Here is a 24,457-nt window from a genome sequence, read left to right on the forward strand (position 1 = left end):
AAAAGTTAAAATTTTCTTTAACTGTTTAAAGAAATTGCACCTATGCGCACTAAGCAGCAGCAAAAGATACAAAAGTATGTATTTAAGTTAGAAGTAATAAAGCGACAGACAAAGTGCAAACAGATGGAATTGTAAAGAACACAAAGTGCCAAAACTGTGAGGAAAAGGATAGTAGGAAATAAAAAATTAAGGCGAAAGATAGGAAAAGAATGTGAAGAACCTAAAAGATACATTGAATTATCCGAATTAAGGGCTGAATTAATAAGCCAGTTAGCAGGAAAGAAGCTATAAAGGAGAAAAAATATAATAATAATTAATAAATTACAAAGAAATAGTAAGCATCAAATAGAAGGTGGGAAAATAATTTGATGTAAAAAAACCTAATAATAAGAGAAAGAAAAATAAAGGTTAAATATTTGATGCAAGCTTTAAAAGATTGATACATAATGCAGGTATTTCATTGGGGGTATTTAATTAAATTTAATCAGATGTAGTTCCCCGATGAAATTCCTGCATTATGTGTCAATCTTTTATAGCTTGCATCAAATATTTAACCTTTATTTTCCTTTCCCTTATTATTAGGTTTTTTTAACATCATATTATTTTCCCATCTTCTATTCGATGTTTGCTATTTCTTTGTAATTTATTAATTATTATTATTTTTTTTCTCCCTTACAGCTTCTTTCCTGCTAATTGGCTTATTAATTCTGCCCTTAATTTCGGATAATTCAATGCATCTTTTAAGTTCTTCACATTCTTTTCCTATCTTCTACCTTAATTCTTCTATTTCCTACTGTCCTTTTCGTAATAGTTTTGGCACTTGTGTTCTTTACAATTTGATATACGTTTGCACTTTGTCTCTCGTTTTATTACTTCTACCTTAAATATACATAAATAAATAAATACATTTTCTGTATTTATTTATTTATGTGAACTCATCTGACCGTGTGGATGACCACACGGTCAGATGAGTTCACAAGACAGAGAGAATACAAGAAATGGCATCGTATTTAGCAGTCACGGGCTTGAACTGAGGTGTATATATATACTGTATATTATTCTATTTTATAGGTCTGTTTACAAGTCATAACTTCGTATTCATCTCAAGACAATTTCGATTGATTATTTTCTCCATTTATAGGACCGACTTTGTTGTTTTTCTGATTATCTCTTTTTTTTTTTTTTTTTCCCCTATACTCTGAAATTGAATTTCTCTTCTATAGATTTTTATTTAGTACGTCACCAAACTTCACAGTAATAACTTTTAGTTTCGAGAGTTCCAGAATGCAATCTTTTAATGTTCTTTGTTCGTATTTTTGTGTAATCAAATATTAAAGACTCTGGGTAAATAAATTTGTAAGGAAACATTTGTGTATTCATCTATTAGTTCTGGGAGGTAAGCTCTGTTAAGTGCTAAATCACGCAATATAGATTTAAAAAATCGATGAGCTTTGCAATAAAGTTTGTCGATGTTTGGATTTCTAAGCAACCAAGTAACGTACGATAACTGTTTCCTCGACGACCGAATAATATTTTTAATGTTTCAGCTGAAGTGATGGATGTGATTTACTTTAATGGTCGTAGTGAGTTAGTTTCACATTAATGATACAGTGAATACTCGAAATGACAAAACATGTACCATGAAGTTAAAAATGGAGGATTTATTACAAATCATTTTCCCCTCGTTTAAAGAGATTTCATATTTGAAAAAAAAAAAAAAATCATATAAACTTGTAATATCGTTCATTTATCTCTGTCTATCCATTCCTCTCATATTAGTATGTTTTCATCTATATTAATTCGCTTAATTTATTACAAGACGTGTAAGTTAGTGCAACTGCATCATTTCTACACGCAGCCAGCTACTAAGTAACTAGGAATTGGCATCATTAAGTACATCTCGTATTGTGAATACCTTCACAACGAGTTGCCATGATATTGCACTACCTCGAATAAGTAACGCCACACCAATAGAGAAGACTACTGTTACTTATTCAAAGCGGATACCACCACCCAGACGGCACCATTTCGGATCTTGTTGGCTCCTCATCGGTGGGTGGGCATGCACCCTGGTGATACAATGATGACAACCGAGTTGCGAAGTATAACTTCACAATATGAGAGATGCCTAGTGGTGTGCAAGTAATTAAGATCATAAAGTACATTAAGCATCTCTCATATTGTGGAGTTATACTTCGCAACTCGGTTGTCATCATTGCATCATCACCATCATCATTGCATGCCCACTCACCGATGAGGAGCCATCACGCTCCGAACAGGTGGTGGTATCCGCCGAGAATTAGTAACAGTAGTCTTCTCTATTGGTGAAGCGTTACTTATTCGAGGTAGTGCAATATCATGGCAACTCGTTGTGAAGGTATTCACAATACGAGATGTACTTAATGATGCCAATTACTTATTAGCTGGCTGCGTGTAGAAATGATGCACTTTCACTTCCTTACACGTCAGTTAACTATTTCGCAACCTGAGGCTTATAGCCCTGTCAGGTACAGATGTTAAATAATGAAATAAACATATCAGTAACGATTATTCTGTTGCAAATAGTTTTTTGAATAATTCTGCCCAAAACAAAATGCAGATTGGCTTTTCATCACGTAATATTTTCATTTATCCTTTGCATATCAAATATATTTTTAACAAAATGCATATATAATGACATTGGTTAACAGTCTTAACTTTCCAGCTTTTTTTGGTGTATCCGATAGTTTTTCTATTTTTTTTAAGCGCATTTGCATTTCCATAAAGGATATATATTGTCTTAACCATGTCTGTTGGTCTACATATAAGAACTAGGTTCCCAGTGGACAAATTTTCATGAATTTTATGTTTGGGCGTTTTTAGAAGATCATCCAAAATTTCATTAAAATCAGGCAAATAGAAATTCAGCAATTTATTTATTTTTTCATAAATTTCGAGGTATCTCTGTATATAAATCGAAATAAGTTTGAGATGTTCAGGCATTTATCTAGAAGGAAATGCCAGATTGACACCAAGGTTTCAGAATATGCTCTTTTAGTCCTTCAGAATGTTTTAGGATCGATTCTGATTCGATATATTTCACCAGTTCTCCATCCCTACAGAAATCTATATTAGTTTCGAATGTGGAATGGTTACTCGAGAAGAAAAGTCGGATCAACACTCCAACTTTAAGCATATGTTTAAAGTTGTAGTGTTGGTCTCTTGACAGCTTATAGAACTAATTGTGATCTGATAGTCCAGCCAGTTTCCTCGTGCCCCCCCCCCGGTCCCAAGGTGATACATTGTGATACACTTGGAACAGCGTCTCCTATCTTTTAGAAGACGTCAGTGCTTATTTTGAATATTCTTCTGATCCTTGTACCAAATTACAGGTTGATAGGTTAACCCACATCCGCCGCTCCCCCTCCCAAAAATGCTATAAAAACCTACCCCACGGATACCCATCACATGGTCAAAATTTGGTAAATACTTCTTGAATACAATACAGAAGTTTTTAATTCCTGTTATATGATAGATTTAACTCATTAAAATTTAAAGCAATTTTTACATTTACCTAATTGGTTACATGTCGATTTCAGTATGAGAAAATTTTGTCATCCACTGTTTCTAAGAAAATCTAACTGTTTTTCATAAAAATGCAGAATTACAAAATTAAATATTACTACTAAAAAAAAAAAAAAAATATATATATATATATATATATGAGAGAGAGAGAGAGAGAGAGAGAGAGAGATAACAGATTCCTTTCATCGCTTATTTTCACGGATTTGGGGAAAACTTGTGAGGAAGGAACTGATGTTGCTTTAAATATTTGCACAGAGCTTAAGCTGTATTAAAGTTATCATAAAAATATTTTTACTTTTACTTACTACTTGGAGAGAATTTTTCAAGAATTCCCTTTTCAAGAATTTTTTATATAGTGTTTTTTGTTATGAAGAGAGCGCCTAGAGGCCTCTGCCCTAAGATTAAACTTCCCTGTATAAGATATCCCGACTTAAATTTTAAATCCTACCAAACCAAATCAGCAGACGTTCCTCTTTTCATTCGAATTTCGAATGAATATTTCAATTATTGAGATCTCTTGAAATTTTTGTTTATGTCCATCGCTGGTAATAATATGTTCCCCAATGCTAACGATTCAAACACTATCGTTCTACCTATTAAATATTTATCTCAGAATTAATCTCAGAATCAAACTTGACAAGAAATGTGAAAGAAAAGAAAACTTACATAACGGACGCGTAACTTTCTCTTTCTTCATAGATTCTACATGGGATGAGGTTAGAAAATGAGCTGTCATTGTGAACATCTTGCGTATAGGGCGCAATTTTTTTTCCTTGAATATAGTAGAGTTTTTAAAGGCGAAGCGAGGAAAGGACTACCCTGAAAGCAACCCATTTTGATACGCATAAGCAAAATGGGTTGCTTTCAGCACCCAATAAGCACGTTAAGTTAGTAAAAATACATATGTGCATTTCGAATACCCATATTAAAAACAATGAATGCCGCGATCCACCCTTTGTTACACATATTTTCTTCACCCAAAAAATAAACGATGAATAAAAATAAATATCGTACGTTGCCAGTAAGTTAATTAGTAGCATTGTCTTTTTAGCACACTTTTTCAAAAAAAGTTTGAAATGATGCCAGCTATGTATTAAAAACCTTAAAATGCTAATTTCGAATATGTCGACATCACTAAACACCAACAACACATATATTAGTGCTTAGTGATGTCAACAAAATTCCTGTACATGTTTAACTAGATAAACATGTATATAGGAAAGCGATCCTTTGAATAATCAAGTGTGAACAAAATTCGTTAAATTTGATGGATAAGTTTTTAAAGACTCAAAACATTAAATATCATATTTCAGGAAAATTCGTTTATCCAAAAAGGGTGCTATTATAAGAGCACAGAGGGATGAATAAAGCGCAATACTATTAGGCGTTTTCAAAATGATTAATTCGTGAAAACGGACCACAAGCTTTACTCCTGGAGGAAATAACGTTCTTCTGCTTTACAGCCTGTTGGAGGTGTTGTTTATACTAAGATTGGTTTTACAAAAAGGATACAAGAAAGATTAGCAATGGATAATACTATTCTTTCCCGATTTTGTGCGTTCTATCAGGAGATTCTTCAATGGAGTCCCAGTCGTGCAGGAAGAATGATCACACACCTAAAGTATTATCACAAACATAAGCAATTTCCACTCGCGTGATAACCAGATGTGTTGTTCTCACATTCCAACCTCTTTAAGTCCATCAAGCACTTTTCCTTCGCCATTTTTTCTGGACTCTTAAGGAACGCCAGAGCAGTAAGAAACTTTTTATTCATCGCCTAGCGTTCTTTCTTTTTATTATTATAGAGATGTTAATTCATCAGGCTATCAAATATGGTTAAACAAGTTATACTCCTCTGGTAGGGAGGAGGGAATTCATACTGTTTTCTCGAGCTGTTCAACATAACATCTCTGTGACAGACAGTTGTAACACATATACCACCCATGAACAATGCACGACGGATTTCCTAATTCGCAGCTAAAAGTGAGCGAATTAGCAATTTCTGCAACAGTTTAGTTTTTCAGCAGCTAATAGAACTCATCCTGAGGCTGAGCCTCATCGCCTTAGTCTCTCTGAAGAATACTGCACAAACAATAGACAAACAGCATTATAAAATAAATAATTTGGATGAAAATATATCACCTGTGAACTAATTCTCTTTTTTCTAGAATATCGCTTCTCATTCTCTCACATGTAGTAATTTATACGCCACAAAAATTTAGATTCTAATAATTGTTTCGCTTCTCCAGTGATAATACTGTAAATTAGAAAATTTGGATAACTCTTATATAAAATTCTTATTACATTTTCTTGTGATTACTTACCACTTTCAATTGCAAAAGGACACTTGGGATTGTCGAAAGGGAAAATCTGCAAGTTTCCCTGGCAGTTAAGGATCATATTCCGCCTGAAAGAGAAGGTGTTCATCTAATTTGATTAAAAAAAAAAACTTTCTGAAGATAGCAACATTATTCATATTGTTCTTTGACGAGACTGACTCAACTATTTTAAAATAATAAAAAAAAATTAATAATTAAATGATGCATTCGTGTACTACCTTGGTAGTAGAAATGATGTATGTGCAGTAACCATCGTGCCCACCAAATACGGAGGATGCGGAAAGGTCGTGGAATGACCACCGCATATCCCCGGAGCAATATGGCCTTAGTTGCTAATGCTCCTAAAAACTAAATAACAAACAAACAAACAAGCAGTAACCATGAAAAAACCAACTTTTCATACTCTTAGGCATTTAGCCAAGAAATATTCTTAGATTATTTTAAAATAAATATAGGTAAAATGATGAAACTATAAAAATTGAAGTTTTCTACATACTTATTAACATATATAAAGAGTAATATAACTATATGGAATGGAATCATTGTATAAACTAAGTTGATGTACAAAATATATACCACTGAATAAATCCACTTGGGGGTGGGGGGTAAAATGTCAGTATCCAAAGGTGTTTTTTTTTTTTTTTTTTTTTCAGTTAAGGGTAGACATCTCTTATAAACTCTTATGCTCTCTGAAATTATACCAATTAACTTCATTTTTATACTGGCTGTTTCATAGAAAACTTTAATATTTGAAGAGCTTAAAAATTTGAATGTTCTATTGAAAAAATCTAATTTTAAATAGTTAGTTCAAAAATTATGAAGTAAAAAAATTTCATGATGTCTTAGTGGTCTGGATGGACACCCTATAGCCTATATTGACCAGAGATCAAGATCAAAGGAATCCAATTTACTGGAGATTAATAAATACAGAAACTTACGATTTGTAGTGGTTCTGCTTTGATACAGAGGAAGTAAGCCAAAAAAATATATAACACTCATCAGAGGATTTCATTGCAAATTTTTAATTTAGATTTAAATATAAGAAACCTGATCATGGACCTCTAAACATTCTCCAGTTGATTAATGAAATATTAAGTACTGTAGGTTCATACCTGGGAGCATATTCAAGAATTTGAATAACAATCACAGTATAGGCTGTTTTTATTAATAAAATGTTATTGAAATAAAAAAAAATCTTTTAAAAACTCTACTGTTTTTGAAGCTCTGGCAATAATTTTATCAATATGTCTGTTAAAGTTACCATTAGAGGAAAAAATCTTTCCCAAATCCTTAGTTTCTTTAACTTTCTCTATTTAATGATTGTCCAATGTATCATGGAAATCAACTGTATATTTTTGTCTGGTAGTCTGAAATAGTAGCGGAACAGCATTTCTCAAGATTAATAGAAAAACTATTATGTTTGATCTAGGAGTAAAATTTTCTTAATCCCTATTCCAATATGCTACAATCATGAAAAGAACAAACCTCTTTGTAGATTTTCAAATCATCAACATAAGTGAGGAATTTAAAATTAGCTTTCTTCAAAACATTCCTGGATATCATTTAAAAAATTCAAATAATAGAGGACTCAAAGGGAAGCCCTGTGGCACAACCCTTTTAAAAGGGAAGGGTATATTTCCTCCATATTACTGTACTTTGTCTATGGGCAAAAAGTTTTCCATTAGAAGGTATGCTTTGTGCACCACTCCATGTAATTCAGCTTGGAACAAATCAGAGCATGAGAGATGGTCAAAGGCTTTCTTAAGATCAAAATATGTAATATCCATCTGGTTATTTCTATCAAGTACTCTACTAATGTCTGTAAGAGAAACAATATTAGTCACAGTGGATCTCCCATTGAGGAAGACATGATGGACAGATCCAATTTTGTTAGTTATGAATTTTCTTATCTGAGTGTATATTATATTTTAAATGACTTTGGAAAGGGGGTTTTCTTTATTTTAGGTCTATAAGAAGGTGGGACAAAATATTTCCCTTCTTTTAGAAGAGGGGTGATAGTTGTTATTTTTAATTTGGATAGGAATATTCCATTATTGAATATAACCCTTATTAGATTAAGCAACTGCTGATGGATTACCATAAATAAATGCTTCCAGTAGGTCACTGGAATTCCATATAAACTATGAGAATAATTTTGAGTGAAACTGTTCTTGCATCTGGTAAAATATTATAATCAATTTCAAAATAGGTAAGTCAATTATTAGTGGAATCTAATGGAATATTGTGTAAGATTATGTTTTGGTTTTGTTCATAAGCATAGAGTTTAGAGTACTGTTTTTAAATTCCTCAACCCTAATATTATCAAAACATACAGATGGTTTACATTTGGTTTTTCACTGTTGCCAATATTTCCAAAAGGGACTCTTTTATATGTAGTACTACATCCTGAATACTTTTTATGTAATTATTGTAAGCATTCTTAACTTCATTTCGTCTGTTTTCTAAGGATGGAGTATGCTACATGGAAGGATAGGTTATTTAAGTTTTTATATTTATCATGTTTTTTTTTTTAAATTAATAATATTAAGCCTTTATGGAACCACACTGGATATTTATTCCAGCATTTAGTAATTGATTTAGTGGGACCAGTACTTTTCAATAATCTGGTGAATCATACAAGTTTTCCAAAATAATATTAGGATCTTATAATTTAAATAAGCTTGCCAGTCTATTGCCATAATTTTTTTCTTATGTTATCCTGTGGAGCTTTATTAAAATAATACACACATTCATAGCTTGATCTATTTGATATTATTGTGTGAAGATTAGATTGTACCTGCACTGTTTGATGGTTAGAAAAAAATAAATTAGTAGTGTATGATACTTTAATACAAAAATTGCTGAAGTCCAATAGTCTATTATGTACAAATTATTTATAGAAAGGACTTATAGTACCGACTGTTTCATAATTAAATAGAACAGATTAGTGCACTCCTTTTTCCTTGGGCCATTTTTAATTTCATTTTACCTTCACTTTAAATTCTATGTCTTCAAACCATATGGATTAAGAGGTGAGTACTGTAAAAAGCATAGGCTCTTGCTAAAACTTAATGATAGTCTATTATGTATAAGTAAGTTACATTTTTGTTTCAAATTGAGTCTGTCAAATATTTCAGTTGTTTAGACAACAATAAATTACTGCAGGGTATTGAGTATTTGGCATTATCATAATCATATTTAAATGATATATTAAAATCTCCAATAACTAAAACTTTAGTCTGCAAATTGGCGGAGATAAGAAGAATTCCAACTGTTGTTTCAGGCCTTTAAAGCATTTCCCTGTTAACTGGGGGAGTAAATAACTTAAACCCAAGTGAAGAATGGTATTGCTTACTTTTATCTTGGTGTTTGTGCCCTCTAATATCATTTAGGAAATTGATTTCTATAATATTAAACATCATGTATTAGAAGAGCCACTCCATCTCCTATCTTACCTTTTGTATCTTTTCTAATCATGTTATATCCCTCTGGGCATATCTCTGAGTTCAGAATATCAGAAGATAGCAATGTCTCAGTTAAAATCATGGTGACTGACTTGAAGTCTAATTGTATTTAAGGAGCTAATAATGTTCTTACAATTATGAATATTTATAGTAATGAACTCTTTAGTTTGAGTTATGGATTCACTAACTCTACACAGTTATTGGTATATTTATAGTTTAATTTGTTTGGCAGAATTATCATTTATTCTTCCAGTACCAGTTTTATTATAAAATGTTTTTTGAGTGATATGATTGCTGTTTTTTGTCTCTTGAATCTAAATGTGTGTACTCCATTGGGAAACTATGTTGAGATTTCATGATATCTAGGTAGTTTTGGAGGAAGAGCAGACCTCTGGATGTAAGGATTTCATATTTTATGCTTTAATGTCAACATCTAACTTATTCTTAAAATTCCTGTTCTAAATCAGTCTCCTCCATGCTGTGTGCCAGCCTAGAAGCAAACCAATAAATATTTTTTGAGTGCCATTAGTAAATTTCCTTTTTTATCCTTTCAATTAAAATTAATCCTAACTTTTTTTATAACTTGAATACACAACATTGTCATTAAACATCCGTATTCAACTTTATATTACGAATAACATCCATATGATTATACAGTATCAACTTTTAACCCTTAAGGACATCTATCCTGCAAGGCTAAAGTGGCAGTCCCTGCCAAGATAGATGGCCTTAAGGATTAAAAATTGATATAATTAAAATTAATATAAGTTCTATAGGACAAGTTCTGATTTAACCCCAGCCCCCTCAGGTTTTATTTTTTTCATTTTATAATTCTAATTACCATTTATAGTTAGAACTGGAATTAAACTTATATGGATCAGTCACTGAATAGAACCTTTAACAATTTTAGCATAGGTCTCTTGATTATTATCTAAAGAAATATACTTTGTATTCTCTATTGATTATGAGAGTCTAACTCCAAATTAGTGTGTTGAATCCATGATTTCACTATTAATTGTTGAGTCAAACTTTAAGTTTAGGGATAGTTTCAAAGTCAGCTCCAGTGAGGTCTGGGTTTCCTTGTTGATGTAATGACTGGAGATAGTTTTGGCTGATTTTGATTGAAAGTGTATCTGTCTATATGGCTATAATCATCAGTATTATTACTTTGTCGATGATATTCTTTCTGATTTAATATAGGTTCAAATGTTAATGAAGAACTAAGAAATGTAAGCGATCAGTGTAAGGAATTTTTTATAATGAAAGATTCGTTTTGTGAAGTTCTAGGCAAACTACAAGATTTTATTATGAGTAATCATATTTCTGGACTTTGAGACTTGTTCAAATAAATAGTTTGAATAGAAGAAACTGAATCATTTTTGTTAACCATGAGGTTATGATTACTCATAATAAAATCTTGTAGTTTGCCTAGAACTTCACAAAACGAATCTTTCATTATAAAAAATTCCTTACACTGATCGCTTACATTTCTTAGTTCTTCATTAACATTTTTTATTGTAGTTCTGGGTAAATTAGCAAAGGAAGAATTAACTTTCTCAATATTTCTAATACAAAATCATAATTTGCAAGGAATTTATCAGATTTCTCAAAGCAGAGAAAAAGTTAGTTTCTAAGAAAGTCCTTATTGGTAGGCCTTTCATAAGAAATGAAAATAATGATTTTCTTGGTTAAAAAAGTCGTTTCTATTTTCAAGTGAAGCTAACGTTTTATCAGTATCAATCATTGATTTCAAGACTTCAGACACAAAATAACTGGTCTGTGCATTAAATAAGTTACGAATTAAAAGTTAATTACTTTCATCCTCAAGATCATAGGATACTTTCACTTCTTGCATTCATTAATGGCTGCGGTTGTGTTTTTTTTTTTTTTTTTAACATCGATAGAAGTAAAATTAGGAGAATCAAGAATATTAGTTCCATCACATTAATTACAGAGATCATTATTATTTTATCCACAAAAATTTTGTTGCAAACGAATCAAGCTATTAAATTGATTTTAGTACACAAATAGTAAAAACATGTACCGGTTTTTGAAGAAACAGGATATTATCACGTTCTTCTCTTGTGTAAACATTTCCACATACGCTGCCTGGTGAAATTGTAGATTTAAGTGGATTATTTATTATTTTTATTATTTATTTGTTTGTTTTTAGGAGCATCAGCGACTAAGACCATATTACTCTGTATATTTTGTCTGCAAATTGCGTGTTCTGTATTGGTCGATTTTCTGTTTGCTAGACGAAAAACTCGAGTTTCCGGGAGAAAAAATCATGCCCCCTCGCCTGAGACCGACTAACTCAACCACTTAGTGAAAAAGGCCCATAAAAACTCCTCACATCATCAACGGGACTCGAACTCAGTCTTTTTCACTCGGTGTGGGGAGAATGGCGATTCTACCAACTGTGCTACCCATGAGGGCTAGTTGATTATTCGTTTCCAAATCTCATCAGTATCACCTTCAAAACTTTCTTAATAGTGCAAACTGCCACCTATCGTCGTCCTTCCCACACCTTGTGGAAAAGGCCCGAGTTCGAATCCCGTCGATGACACGAGGAACTTTAATGGGCTCTTTTCACTCCGTGGGTGAGTTCGTCGGTCTCAGGCGTAGATAGCAAAGTTCCCCCCCCCCCCCCAGAAACTGGGGTTTTTCGTCCAGCAAAACAGATAAATCGACCATAGAACACACGCAATTAACAGACATAAAACACATAACACGGCAGATGAATTTAATTATTCGGGTTGCCTAAAAATAATAGTTTTTTTTTTTTAGTGCACACTACCACTGATTTCAGAACAATTGTACCTTTATATCAGATTTGGGAGAATTTTCACTTGAAGGAACTGAAGAGAAATAACCAACACCTGCAACCGCTATAGTTGCCATGCCACATGCTTAATGCCTTTCGAATGCGATGCATGTTTTCTGAACAGAATGTTCATCACCCTCTTATAAGAGCTGGCATCTGCTTGGATTATATAATGATATTAGTGTTTATATATTTTAAAATGGGTAATAATGGTTTTTGTCCTGTTACTAATTTTATCGCACTTTTTTGATAACATTTTAGTCTGCGATTTTCAAAAAACGATATGAGCATTCATATAATTAATTTCAAGACGATATCAGTCAAAGTATAATAAACTTATATTCTGCATGCATAACACCAAATTAATCGTTTTGAATTGAGTACTTAAATAAATATCAGATATTCAAAGCAGAGTGTATTTTTCATGATTCTCTAGAAAGGCCTATAGACAAGCATAATACAATGATTCAGCAAGAAGTAGATGTTCATAACCATACATATAACTAAAAATTTTCAAGTGCCAACAATAGAATTTTTAAGACAAATCTTCTTTGGAAATGTAATTTCCATCACGTCCGTGAAGGAGAACATGTGAAAATAACTTCTCTACAGCTTTAAAAAAAAATCAGATGTAACTGTGAATGAATGTATTCCAAACAACATTCTCCGGACACATTTGTTTTTGAAAACTTTAAAACTGCAGTTGGTTTTTCGATTTTAACACCGGCGTTAAAATCTAAAAACAAACGCAAGAGATAAATTTACTGTGACTTTGGACAGCAAGTGAAAGAGGATGAAATGGTATCAAAACTTAAGTTAAAGCCTCTTGTTACTAGAGCAAGACAAACAAATGTCAAAACATTTGCGTGAGGGAAACTGAAAATCCACACCAAGTCATTTAGCAAGAACGGGACTTCCCAAATTTAATGTGTTTTTTGCCATTTTAAAATTTGTGTTCCTTTCTTTTTTTTTAGGTAAAAGATGATCAGTGAGAACAATTTATCTGGACATGTTAAATAAATAGCTTGTTTCAGTTTCATGAAGGTTATACTGGTTTCATCTTTCAGCAGCAGGGCTCGTCTCCTAACCTTCAGGTGAATATGCCAGAATATCTCAATAACACACACCTCAGTGATGGATGGAACGAGTTACCAAAAAAGATGTCTGGTGCCCCAACTCTCCGTACCTAACACTATGTAACTTCTTTTTGTGAGGCTGTGAATGATGTCATTGCCCACAAACATTCCTGAACTGAACGCGGAAACATCGAGGCAGTGGCAGCAGTTATTACAGATTTACGAGGCCAGGAAAAAACGAAATGTGAAATCGCCGCTTGCCGTGGAGCTCATATCGAGGTTTCTGTAGGATACTTTTAGAGATTCTTTGCCTACCTGTGCGTCACATCAATAATAAATGCAAGCAAATAAACAATTTTCTACTTTTTGAATCATGTTTTATATTATAAATTGCACAAGATTGGTAAATAGGACAGAGCTCGTAATGGCCGAGAAGCAAGATAGGATTTCAGCCATTACGATTAAATTGGAACACTTTACTTTGTAATCATTTATCTCCGAGCTTTAAGGAATGTTATTCCGTTAAAGTTAAGGCCATAAGCCTTCTGAATGCACTTTGCAATTTTTTTTTTTTTTTTTTTATGTTTGCATTCAAGAATGCTTACCTTGTAATGTAAAGGACGGTGCCATTGCTGAAAACTTTCAGAGACATATGGACGGGAATAAGAGGATGTCGAAATTCGCCATGTTTGATGAAATAAATATCAGGAATCCACATCCTATCTGCGTGCATTATAGCGTTAAGGTATCGATGTCGTCCTCCATCATCAAATGCTAGTCGATGATCTTCCCACTGCTGTACTAGTAAAAATTCCACTTCATATTTCTGGAAACAATAAAACGTCAATTTAAATTTATTTATTTATTTTATTACACAATACAGGTAATTTTCAATTTTCACTCCCACATAGAATGTACAGACAATTTACACTTGAGTTATGACCACCTACTTAACACAGCGTTGGGCCCCTTTTCGCACAGATAATAGCCGCTATTCGCCTAGGCACTGACTACTAGATGTCTGAAGACATCCGCAGGAATCTGCAGCCATGCTGCCTGCAAGGCTTACTCCAGTGTCAGAATAGATAACAGTTTCATGTCTCCATACGCCTCACTTCCCGTAACGGAACATCCAACAGCTGTTGAATTGGATTGAGGTCAGGCAAATTTGTAGGCCAATCGCGATGGGTGATATCTTCACTGTGTTCTTCGAACCACTTGTGCACATTGCAGGCCCGATGATACGGCTCATTATCGCCTTGGAAAATCTCGTTTCTGCACGGATAAAAAAAATGCAATATGGCACGGTACACATGGTCTCCAAAAACTTCTGGTAGACTTTACCAGTGAAAAGTTGGCCCATACGCACCTGGGATTCTAGTTCTTGTCAGCAAAATGTGCCCCATATTAAGCAACCACTGCCACCTACCTGGAAAATGGGCGCCATGCACGATTTGACTCGTGCATCTCGAAGGCGTCCGTCAGCGTGTTCACTAGGTATTTAGACTCATCCGACCAGCAAACTCGTTTCCAGTCTTCCAATGTCTAACTAGCGTATTGTTAACATCACAGCATTCGCCGTCGATGATGATCAGCGGTGAGGAGAAGGTGTCTTTGGGTGGTCTGCTGTGGAACTCCATACGTCTGATTGTGCGGCGGTGCATTCTCATTTGAGACATTCTTGCATTCCCCATATTGTATTGCGATGGCAACCGTTGCACGGTGATCTTGCATACCTTTATAGTTCTGTCGGTGGAGGTGGTTTGTCCCGTTCGATACCATGTTTTGCACACTTTAACCGCTGTAGGCCGTGAGCAACCGACAAGACTTGCCTTTTTTCCGATATCACCCGACGCTCGAGCTCCCACAATCATGCCCTTTTGAAACACCGTGATCTCTTTACTACGTCCCATAACTGCTATCACTTTCATTTGCACGATTGTGGTGCAAATCAAATTACAACTGCTTTAGCGTATGAAGCTTTTTAAAGTGCGGGCTATGTGGCATAGTCCATTACAGATGGGGTGGTCATAATGCAGTGATCACTGATTGCACTTATTAATTATAGTGTGTGACATCAGTTCATAACAGTGTGTTATACAAGATAAACATATTTTTACGCCTTTTAATATAAATTTAAGCACTAAAGCAGTTATATAAACAGTGTCTATTACATATGATTTATACAACATTATGGTATCCAGTTAGCGTAATATATTGATTGAGTGATGTAGGGTTCTAGGGAAATCAGTGATTTAGGCCATATCGCACCATATATATTATATCTGTAAATTGCGTGTGTTCTGTAGTTGATTTGCCTGTTTGCTGGACGAAAAATCCGAGTTTACAGAAGAAGAAACCGTGTTACCCTCGCCTGAGACCAACTAACTCAGTTACGTTGCGAAAAAGGCCCTTAAAAATTCTTCACGTCATCGACGGTATTCGAACTCAGGTGTGGGAGAACGGCAATTATATCAACTCTGCAACCCACGAGGGTATAGTATGTTGACGATGGACATATATGATAAGTGCAAGAAAAGTGTGGTGATAATTACAAGTATCATCAGCAGATGGATGTGCTGGATGTTAAGGTAACATGATTATTACAACCTTTGTTTTATTAATTAAAGCTCGGATATTTTACTGCAAATTAAATTCATATAGCTAGCATTATTTCACAAGGGGTTTATGGTGTAAAAAATACAACATTAATTTACGACTAGTAATTTATTAAATTTAATTAATTATCAAGATAGAAATAATTTCTTAGCCAAATATTCTACTGTATTTATCTATGGCCGTCACTGAGGGAACTATGATTATAATTGACAAATTTTAACATCATGTGGGAAATACCAGGATTCGAATCCCGTCTCCACCTCACCACCGGAGGAAATTATCTTTATTTATTTTTTTATTTGTTATTTTTTTTTGTTCTTTAAGCTCTTCGCTGCGACCGACAATCACTAACTTGGCAGCCACCACAGAACGTATTCTCTCAGCATTCGAACAAAGAGCTGAGCTAGCAACCACATACCTCGACATAAGCGCAGCCTTTGATGCCGTGTCGATTCCGGCCTTGCTCCTCCTACTTAAGGAGAATTTTCACATTCGAGGTGATATGCTGTGCTTTTTGGAATCACTTCTCAGTCACAGAATACTTATTCTCCATCGGCAGCAACATACCCTATCCTGCGACATTACTGCTGGAGTACCGCAGGGGGGTGTCCTGTCTGGTGTCCTGTTCACAGCCATCATCGTGCCCATTATTGCCTCAACGAATGGTCTCCTATGCTATGCCGATGACTTCAAACTGCTGACTCCAATTAACCCTGGCGACAACCCCGCCCAGCTCAGCAACAGGATCAATTCCCAACTTAAGGATCTAGAATTGTACCTGGCAAACTTCAATCTAAAAATTAACCCTCTGAAGTCTGCTCAGGTTATATTCTCCCTTAAATCCATGCCGACAGTACTCAACGTTTCACTCGCAGGGGTACGAATACCAAACGTACCCTCGCACACAGACCTTGGCGTTCTGTTCGACCAAAAGATGTCCTTTGTCAACAAGATTGACAAACTCAGTACCAGATTTTCTCGTCTACAGTGGATCTCAAAGCAGTAGCTGCTACACGTCCGACATCCTGCCACTGTTAAAAGGTTCATCACCTCCACCGTCTACCCTGCCATTCTCTATGGTGCAGAAATATGGGCCTCTGCTGCACATACAAACCTTAAGCGGGTGTACACTGCTGAATACTGGCTACTGAAATGGGCGAATAACAAGCTTCGGCTACCTCCCACTACCACAACTACCATGATGGCACAAGCACTCGACATCCCGAGGTTGAAGTTCCTGATCGTTGAAAAGAGGCTGGTCTTCACAGCCAAACTCATCTCAGGCCAAATATCATCTCCAAATATTTGGAATGCTTGCTCTTGGAGGATTCCACAGCCAAGCCTAAGGTCGGTACCAGCACTTGTGGCTCACCACAACAGGCTTGTACTCACTGACAGATTTCTTCCCAAGCAGATGCTCGCTGCCCTCAACCGTGTGGACGCCGACATCGACACCATAATAAGTAAAAAGAAGGACAGACACAACTTTATCAAAGCTCTTGAAACCTGAATCACTGCCAAGTTGTATTTGTTTTTCTTTATTTGTGTTCAGCTCCTTGTTTCTATGATGTATTTGTATTTCTTTTTGCATTTGTAATCTGTATTTTGTAGCCTTTTGTATGTGTTCGCTATATTTTGTAGCCATTTGAATTTGTACTTATGTTATCTATATGTGAACCCCTGGCGCTCGTCGCCGTGATGGGATATTGTGCTGTAATTCTACTTCACAATAAAGATTTATTTATTTATTTATTTGATTTAGTCGGTCAGGGAAGAGTTTCCAGACCGGCTGACGTCATTTTTAATCCAGACGCTTGGCAATTTTTTGGTTTTTTTTTAATAGACAAACTGACCACAGGATACAATTTTTTTTTTTTTTTTTATCGGATAGGATGTATATACTGACGTTTCATATTCCTAGCTGTTTCAGCTCAAATTCAAAACAACAATATAACATCAGTTATATTAATAATAATAATAATAATAAATAAAAATAAAACAATATCCACGCTATTCCCATACCTACAAGGTAACTCAAATTACGCTTTGCATTTAACCAGACCTGCTGCCTCTTGATCATCGATTAGACCATATTACGCCGTATATATTAGGTCTTTAAATTGGTGGTGTTTTGTCTGTTTGCTGGACGAAAAACTTGAGTTTCATGGAAAAACAGAGTGCTACCTTGTCTGACTAACTAAGCCATGTGAAACATGGCCCTTAAAAATTCCTCGCGTCATTGACGGGATTCGAACTCAGCTCTTTTCCACCTGGTGTGGGGAGGACGGTGATTATACCAGCCGTGGTACTCAGGAGGGCCCAACTGTTTCTGCCACATTGAGAGGTTATTTATTCCAATAATTGACAACGCCTTGAGTACTGCGTACTCAAGTACTCAACGTACTCAACGCCTTGCGTACTGCGTACAGGTCTGGAGGCCTCATTTTAGGAAGGATGTAGATTTTCTTGAGCGTGTACAGAGAAGGGCAACAAGATTGGTGAGGGGAACGAAGGGATCCTCTTACCAAGAGAGGCTTAAGTTCTGCAAATTGCAGTGGTTGGAGACTAGGCACCTGCGCGGTGATCGATTGAGGTGTATAAGGCTTTGAATGGGTTGAGCACGCTGAATTCTGATGGGATCCTTCCACTTGTTCAGATTACTAACCTAAGGGGGCATAAATTCGAATTAAGAAAAGACAGATGTAGAATAGATGTGCGGAAATTTGCCTTTAGCCAGCGGGTGGTTAATTGCTGGAACAAACTTCCATCTGTCGTTGTGGAAGTTGATAGGTTGAAAAAATTTAAGGAGGAACTGGACAGGCATTTGGAGGGAATGGTGTGATTTTTTTTTTTTTTTTTTTTGGCTGATGCTGCATAAGCTCATACACATGCTTTCTGGCATCACATGCCACTACTACTACTACTACTAACCCGTTGCCCATAAGTGAATTTTATGAGATCCAGTCGTCTGTTATTCCCTGGGATTTTATATAATTGCTCTCCGGCTCTTTTTTTACCTATGAGGGAGAACAGACCTTCCTCGTTCATTTTACTGAACCTTTTCGTGCTTTATGCACCACAGTGAGATCTGTCCTAAGATGCTTGGGTGTTAAACTTTGCAGTCAACACCGTATAAGCAATTCTTCACTTGTGCATCGATTTTCACTCATCACTAATCTCGTCACCGTTCTTTGAATCCTTAACAGAAGTTCTCCGTTTCTTTTTAGGTGAGGCCTAGAGATCTGAATGCAATTTAACCATTGCCTTGTATACAGAGGTAATGACAACGATGTACATAATCGAGAGGTCATAATCGATTGTGGTTTTGATCCCCAAATTTTATTGTAATGGTTCTGCCTCTGATTTTTTCAAACATATATAAAAAAATATATATATATTATGATTATTTATGCATTTTCATGTATCTGTATTAGCTAAATTCTGAAACAGGGAAAAAATAATAGGTCGGAATAAACATCACAGCAAGAAAAAAAAACAGAAACGTAAAAGTATATATATTGCTGTTTTTTTGACACTTAAAGCAATTAAAGCTCTAAGACGACAGTGTACGGTGTTCTGCAAATTGCATGTATTCTGCAGTTTAGTTGTTCTGCTCGACGAAGATTATAGGCCAAAATATTTGCATATTTTGACAATGTCGCGTACATTGTCGCGTCAAGGAAAAAATCATCTTCTTTGAAAGATGATTCATAGAACGGCAATATCTGCGGGAAAATATGGAAATTTTAAGAGCATACACTTACAGAAATGAGCTAGAATTAAGTGGAATACCGTACAGGAGGATGAGAACTACATGCTTTTTTATATTTTGGCAAGGCAGTCCGTCGCGATCGGTCAACATGCCGATTACCGAACGCAGGTACAGATATTTCTGTGGAAACCCTCTTGGTACTTATTACGTTTTAATATCATAGCAATCAATAAACATAACGTAAATATTCAAAGATAATAACAGAACGAAAGATAAAATAATAACAGAAAGATAAGATGATTGAAATGAATAGGAACCCCTAACAAAAACAATTAAGATCGGCTTTGAAATAGGCATGAATCCAGAGAAACTGAGATCCAATGAGGTGGATCGCTGTGCGGTAAAAGTCGAAACGAAATAATCCATCGCGGACAATCGAGAGTCAAGTCTAATAACAGAATAACCAAATGGGCTGGAACTACCTTGATAATTAATTGACAGACACTAATTTTTAAGTGGAATTGATTAGCTTAATTATTAGGGTGTGTAAGACTGATGCAAAGCTCCCATGATTACACACCTCTATATATGAGCAGCTGCGCATAGTTCACTTAATATATCCGTAAAGGCTCATCATCACTTTGCGTGCTGAAAGGTTAGGAAAATTGGAGAATTCCGAAGGCGGAAGCTATGCGACACCTAATCGGAGTATGCAGTACCTAATCATAAACAGTACTGTATAATGTATAAACAGTATTGTATAATGTTAAATATCATGGTGCTACATCTCACTGTTATTGGTTCTGCCAGTTTCGGTTCATTTTTCGATAAAAGAGCATATGAATATCACAATATTATGTGGTCGTGATCTATCAAGTTTGATAGATCACGCCCACAGCTGACATTTACTGTCTTATCTTAGTGACGAAATTATGACTGATTGATTTATGGTTAACAACAGTTTTTATTGGCCAACATGTAATGTTTGATGTGAATTGACTAGGCTGGAAGACACCAGGATAACAATTAGTGGGGCATTATGCAAAGAATGGCAAGCAATACGATCATACATATAATCATACATGTATGTATTCTATGCATACTGTGTGCAGATCCACAGAATATTTTCCCCTGAGCTACACTATGGTATAAGATATAATAGCTATTTTCGAATGTGTGGAATGTAAACCTGTTGCATGGATAATTAAATTCTTAAATTGTATGTAAAATATTGTACTTCAATTTGCATTGAGTGAAATTCATCTTTAATTTCTTAAAGGACTTTTTTTTTTTTCTAGGAGCATCGGCGGCTAAGGCCATATTGCTCGATGCACTCGTACACAGTCTGCAAATTGCGTGTGTGATCTGTGGTCGATTTTCTGTTTGCTGGAAAAAAAAATTCGAGTTTTCAGAGGAAAAACCCATGCCAGCCTCACCCGAAACCGACTAACTCAGCCACGTTGTGAAAAGGTCCATAAAAATTCTTCACGTTATTGACGGGACTCGAACTCAGGCCTTTTCCATCTTGTGTGGGGAAGACGGCGATTCTACCAACTGTGCAATCCACGAGGGGCTTAAAGGACTATCAATTATTCTCAGACGTTTCGTAGTACTTCCTGTATTTCAGGGGCTGATGTGCTGTCCTTGTTACATCGTCAGCTTCGCACATGGAGGTAAAGCTGACTTTTGTGAAAAAGGTCTAGGTCGAATCTCGTCGAGTCGAAAGGAATTTTTAGGGGATTTTTATACCTTGGCGAAGTTATCCGTTCTTATGCAAGGGTTTTATGGCTTTTCCTCCCGGAATGTTAGGCTTTTCATTCAGCTGCGTTGGTGTTAAATATAAATATCTAACAGAGCCTGTGCCTTTTTTTTTTTTTTTTTTTTTGCACCGTGGAAGAATAGTGGTGGTAATAATTTGAACAAAGGTAGTAATAATTTTTTTAACAGCGAAGTGTGGTTACCTTTTTATTAAACAAAGCAATGCCTGATTGACTTTTTCAGACATGAAAACGTTTATTGCATGAAGTCGAATTTCTTTAAACGGTAAAGATTTATTGCTTTAATATGTAAATGAACAGTTTTAATCCAGAATTTGGGCCTCTTGAATCGGGCCCTTTGTTTCGCTTCTTTCGAATATCAGTTGGGTATTGATATTCTTTCCTGCTATGTATAAATATTTTAATTCATGCTTCCGAAGTTAGAGGTAAATATAAATATTTATTTAGGTTGTGGTAATTTATGGAACTATAAATTATGATTATTTATTTCTTTATATACAGGAATTATAATGGAATGATTACGTATTTGTTTAATAATCGCGTTGTGCTCTTACTTGAAAATTTTATATCAGCAGTTTCCTAGTTTTTATTTTTATAGTATTGTATATTTTTAATTTTTGTGCTCTTAGACAGTCGGTGTCAACGAGGCTATGGTATTTTAGTGATTATGGCTTCGTAATGTGAAATGAGTTATCGTTTGTTCAAAAAAAGTGTTATTTGTTTGTAGTTATGCTGAAAATGTACGTGTCCGGGTATTATGTTCCATTTTGTGTATCCAATAGATATCCAGGTAAGCGTTTATAAAACTCTGCTTATATAAATTAAATGTTAATTATATTAATTTGAAATGTGTGCCCGATAAATGTTAGGCCTTTCTGAATAGGTAGAGGATCTCCCAGACGTTACGTTAGTCTTAGAGTTCTCTATCATCGCACTGAGCGATAACGATAATTATTTAAAATTCTTACATAAAAGAAAGTACATTACTAACTACGCTCAGTTTCACATACCTTGAGTTTCACATTTATCACTGGTAATTTCACATTTCATTTTCAAGTGAAGGTTAGTATTCCATTAATCTTTCGATAATAACTAATTGGTATATTAGGTGCTGTTACTCCGGCTACAAATTCAATCGAATTAGAACGTACTAATGTTACATTGAACTGCATTTGTAAAATGAACTTATTTAATAAAGTAAACATTTGTGTTTTTTTATTTGTTGTGAGATCGAGTGTGTCCTTTTTAAATAAGTCTGTGCATATAGTAATCATGATTGTGGTGGACGGCATATGGTGGAGTAGGCCTGCTTGTAAATTATTTATAGTTTTTGAAAGCTGTGTGTGGGGTTCCTTTTGTACTTCTTGATTATGAGTCTAATATTAAAAATAGCAGCTTCTTTTTAAATATCAGATTAGTATTTTAATATTAGATTAGTAAAACACAGTAACTAGAAGTTATCGGGCTATAATTAATGTCAGCTCTTCTTGGTTGTGATAATTTTATTTCAGTTGGTGTGGGACTGTATGGCTTTTCGCTTGTATAGTACTCTTTTCGTGTTGTCCCTGGTCCTCAAAAATACAGGAAGAAATAGCAGCTCCAATTACTCGCTGTAATCAGTTTTCTTTTGTTTTTAAAATTTTATTTTATTGTAAAACGTACAATCAGTGTGTGAACACGCTTGAACCGACAAAATAGATGCAGGCGCGGAAGAAACGGGAAACTACTGTACCAAATCTGTATAATTTCCTTAGCCAGTTTGGTTGCTTTTCACCCTGATCTTGGATACTCTGGAACAGAAGATTGTAATGTACACTTCATCCTCCCCGATAACAGTTTATTGTAGGGCCTGTTTAAGGGAGGAGGGCAGGCTGCACCCCCGAACCCCTGCTTCTTCCAGGTACCTTAAAAATTTACTTATATTACCAGAATCGTAACTGGGCACAAATGAGCACTTGTCCCAGGCACATAAAAGCCAGGGGCACAAAAGGTGGTATTTACAAATATATAGCTTATTTGCTGAACGATAAGATGTAACCAGATTTTAAAAGGAGAATTTTGGGTAAAAATATTGTATTTTATATACACTCATTAACTAAAACATTATGAACACCTACCGAATAGTGTGCTGGGCGGCGTTTCGCGGTGGTAACTGCTTGCACTCGGCGTGGCATCGATTCCAGGAGATCGCGGAAGGTGTTAGGTAACTTTGATCAGCTGGACAGAAACGATAAATTACATCGAACATTTTTGGGATGCCGTGTAACGCAGCATTCGTCTCGGAGCGAGGTACTGGCGTAGACGAATGCTGCGTTCCACCACATCCCAAAAATGTTCGATGAGATTGATGTTGGGAGGGGGGGGATTTGGAGACTAGGGGAGTCCACGAAAGTTTGGACCTAATCCTTGAAGCATTCTTGCACAATGCGGGTCTTGTGACACGGAGCACTGTCTTGTTGAAAAGAGTCCAGTGATATCTGAATACACGGTCACCATGTATGGCAAAACTTGGTTAAAAATGCCGGGATAAGAAAGGGGTGAAGGTGTGTTCAATGGGATATCATAAATTATCAGGCGTCACAGAAGCCTATGGCAGATATAAGCTATGTTCACAATATTAAATTAATACACCAACCGTTTAAATTAACATAGTGTAATATTTACAAAAATAATGGTTATTATAAAATAATCTATTTACAATGACTGACTTACTATACATTATAATAAAATAAAATAAAAATAAAAAATAGTTAAAATACAATAAAATATAAATACTTAAAAGCGTTTAAAACTATGCCATTGCACAGTTTTAACGCTTTTAAGTATTTATATTTTATTGTATTTTAACTATTTTTTATTTTTATTTTATTTTACTATAATGTATAGTAATGGATGTGTGTGTGAAAACTGTGCAATGGCATAGTTTTAAACGCTTTTAAGTATTTATATTTTATTGTATTTTAACTATTTTTTATTTTTATTTTATTTTATTATAATGTATAGTAAGTCAGTCATTGTAAATAGATTATTTTATAATATCCATTATTTTTGTAAATATTAAACTATGTTAATTTAAAC

At 34.9% G+C, this 24,457-nt stretch overlaps 1 protein-coding gene across 3 annotated transcripts in view; it reads right to left on the minus strand.

Moving 5' to 3' along the window:
* Positions 1 to 24,457, minus strand: part of LOC150075170 (glutamate-gated chloride channel-like) — a 498,225-nt gene that overhangs the window by 52,256 nt on the left and 421,512 nt on the right. For all 3 annotated transcript variants that reach the window (XM_090389048.1, XM_090389046.1, XM_090389047.1), the window contains exons 6-7: positions 13,876 to 14,096; positions 5,889 to 5,971 (exon numbers count right to left, since the gene is read on the minus strand). In XM_090389048.1, coding sequence (XP_090245174.1) covers positions 5,889 to 5,971; positions 13,876 to 14,096 — 304 coding nt within the window. The remainder of the gene's footprint in view (positions 1 to 5,888; positions 5,972 to 13,875; positions 14,097 to 24,457) is intronic.

Source organism: Mastigoproctus giganteus, chromosome 14, assembly GCF_048544385.1.
Source record: "Mastigoproctus giganteus isolate SK-2022 chromosome 14, ASM4854438v1, whole genome shotgun sequence".
NCBI classification, from domain to species: domain Eukaryota; kingdom Metazoa; phylum Arthropoda; class Arachnida; order Uropygi; family Thelyphonidae; genus Mastigoproctus; species Mastigoproctus giganteus.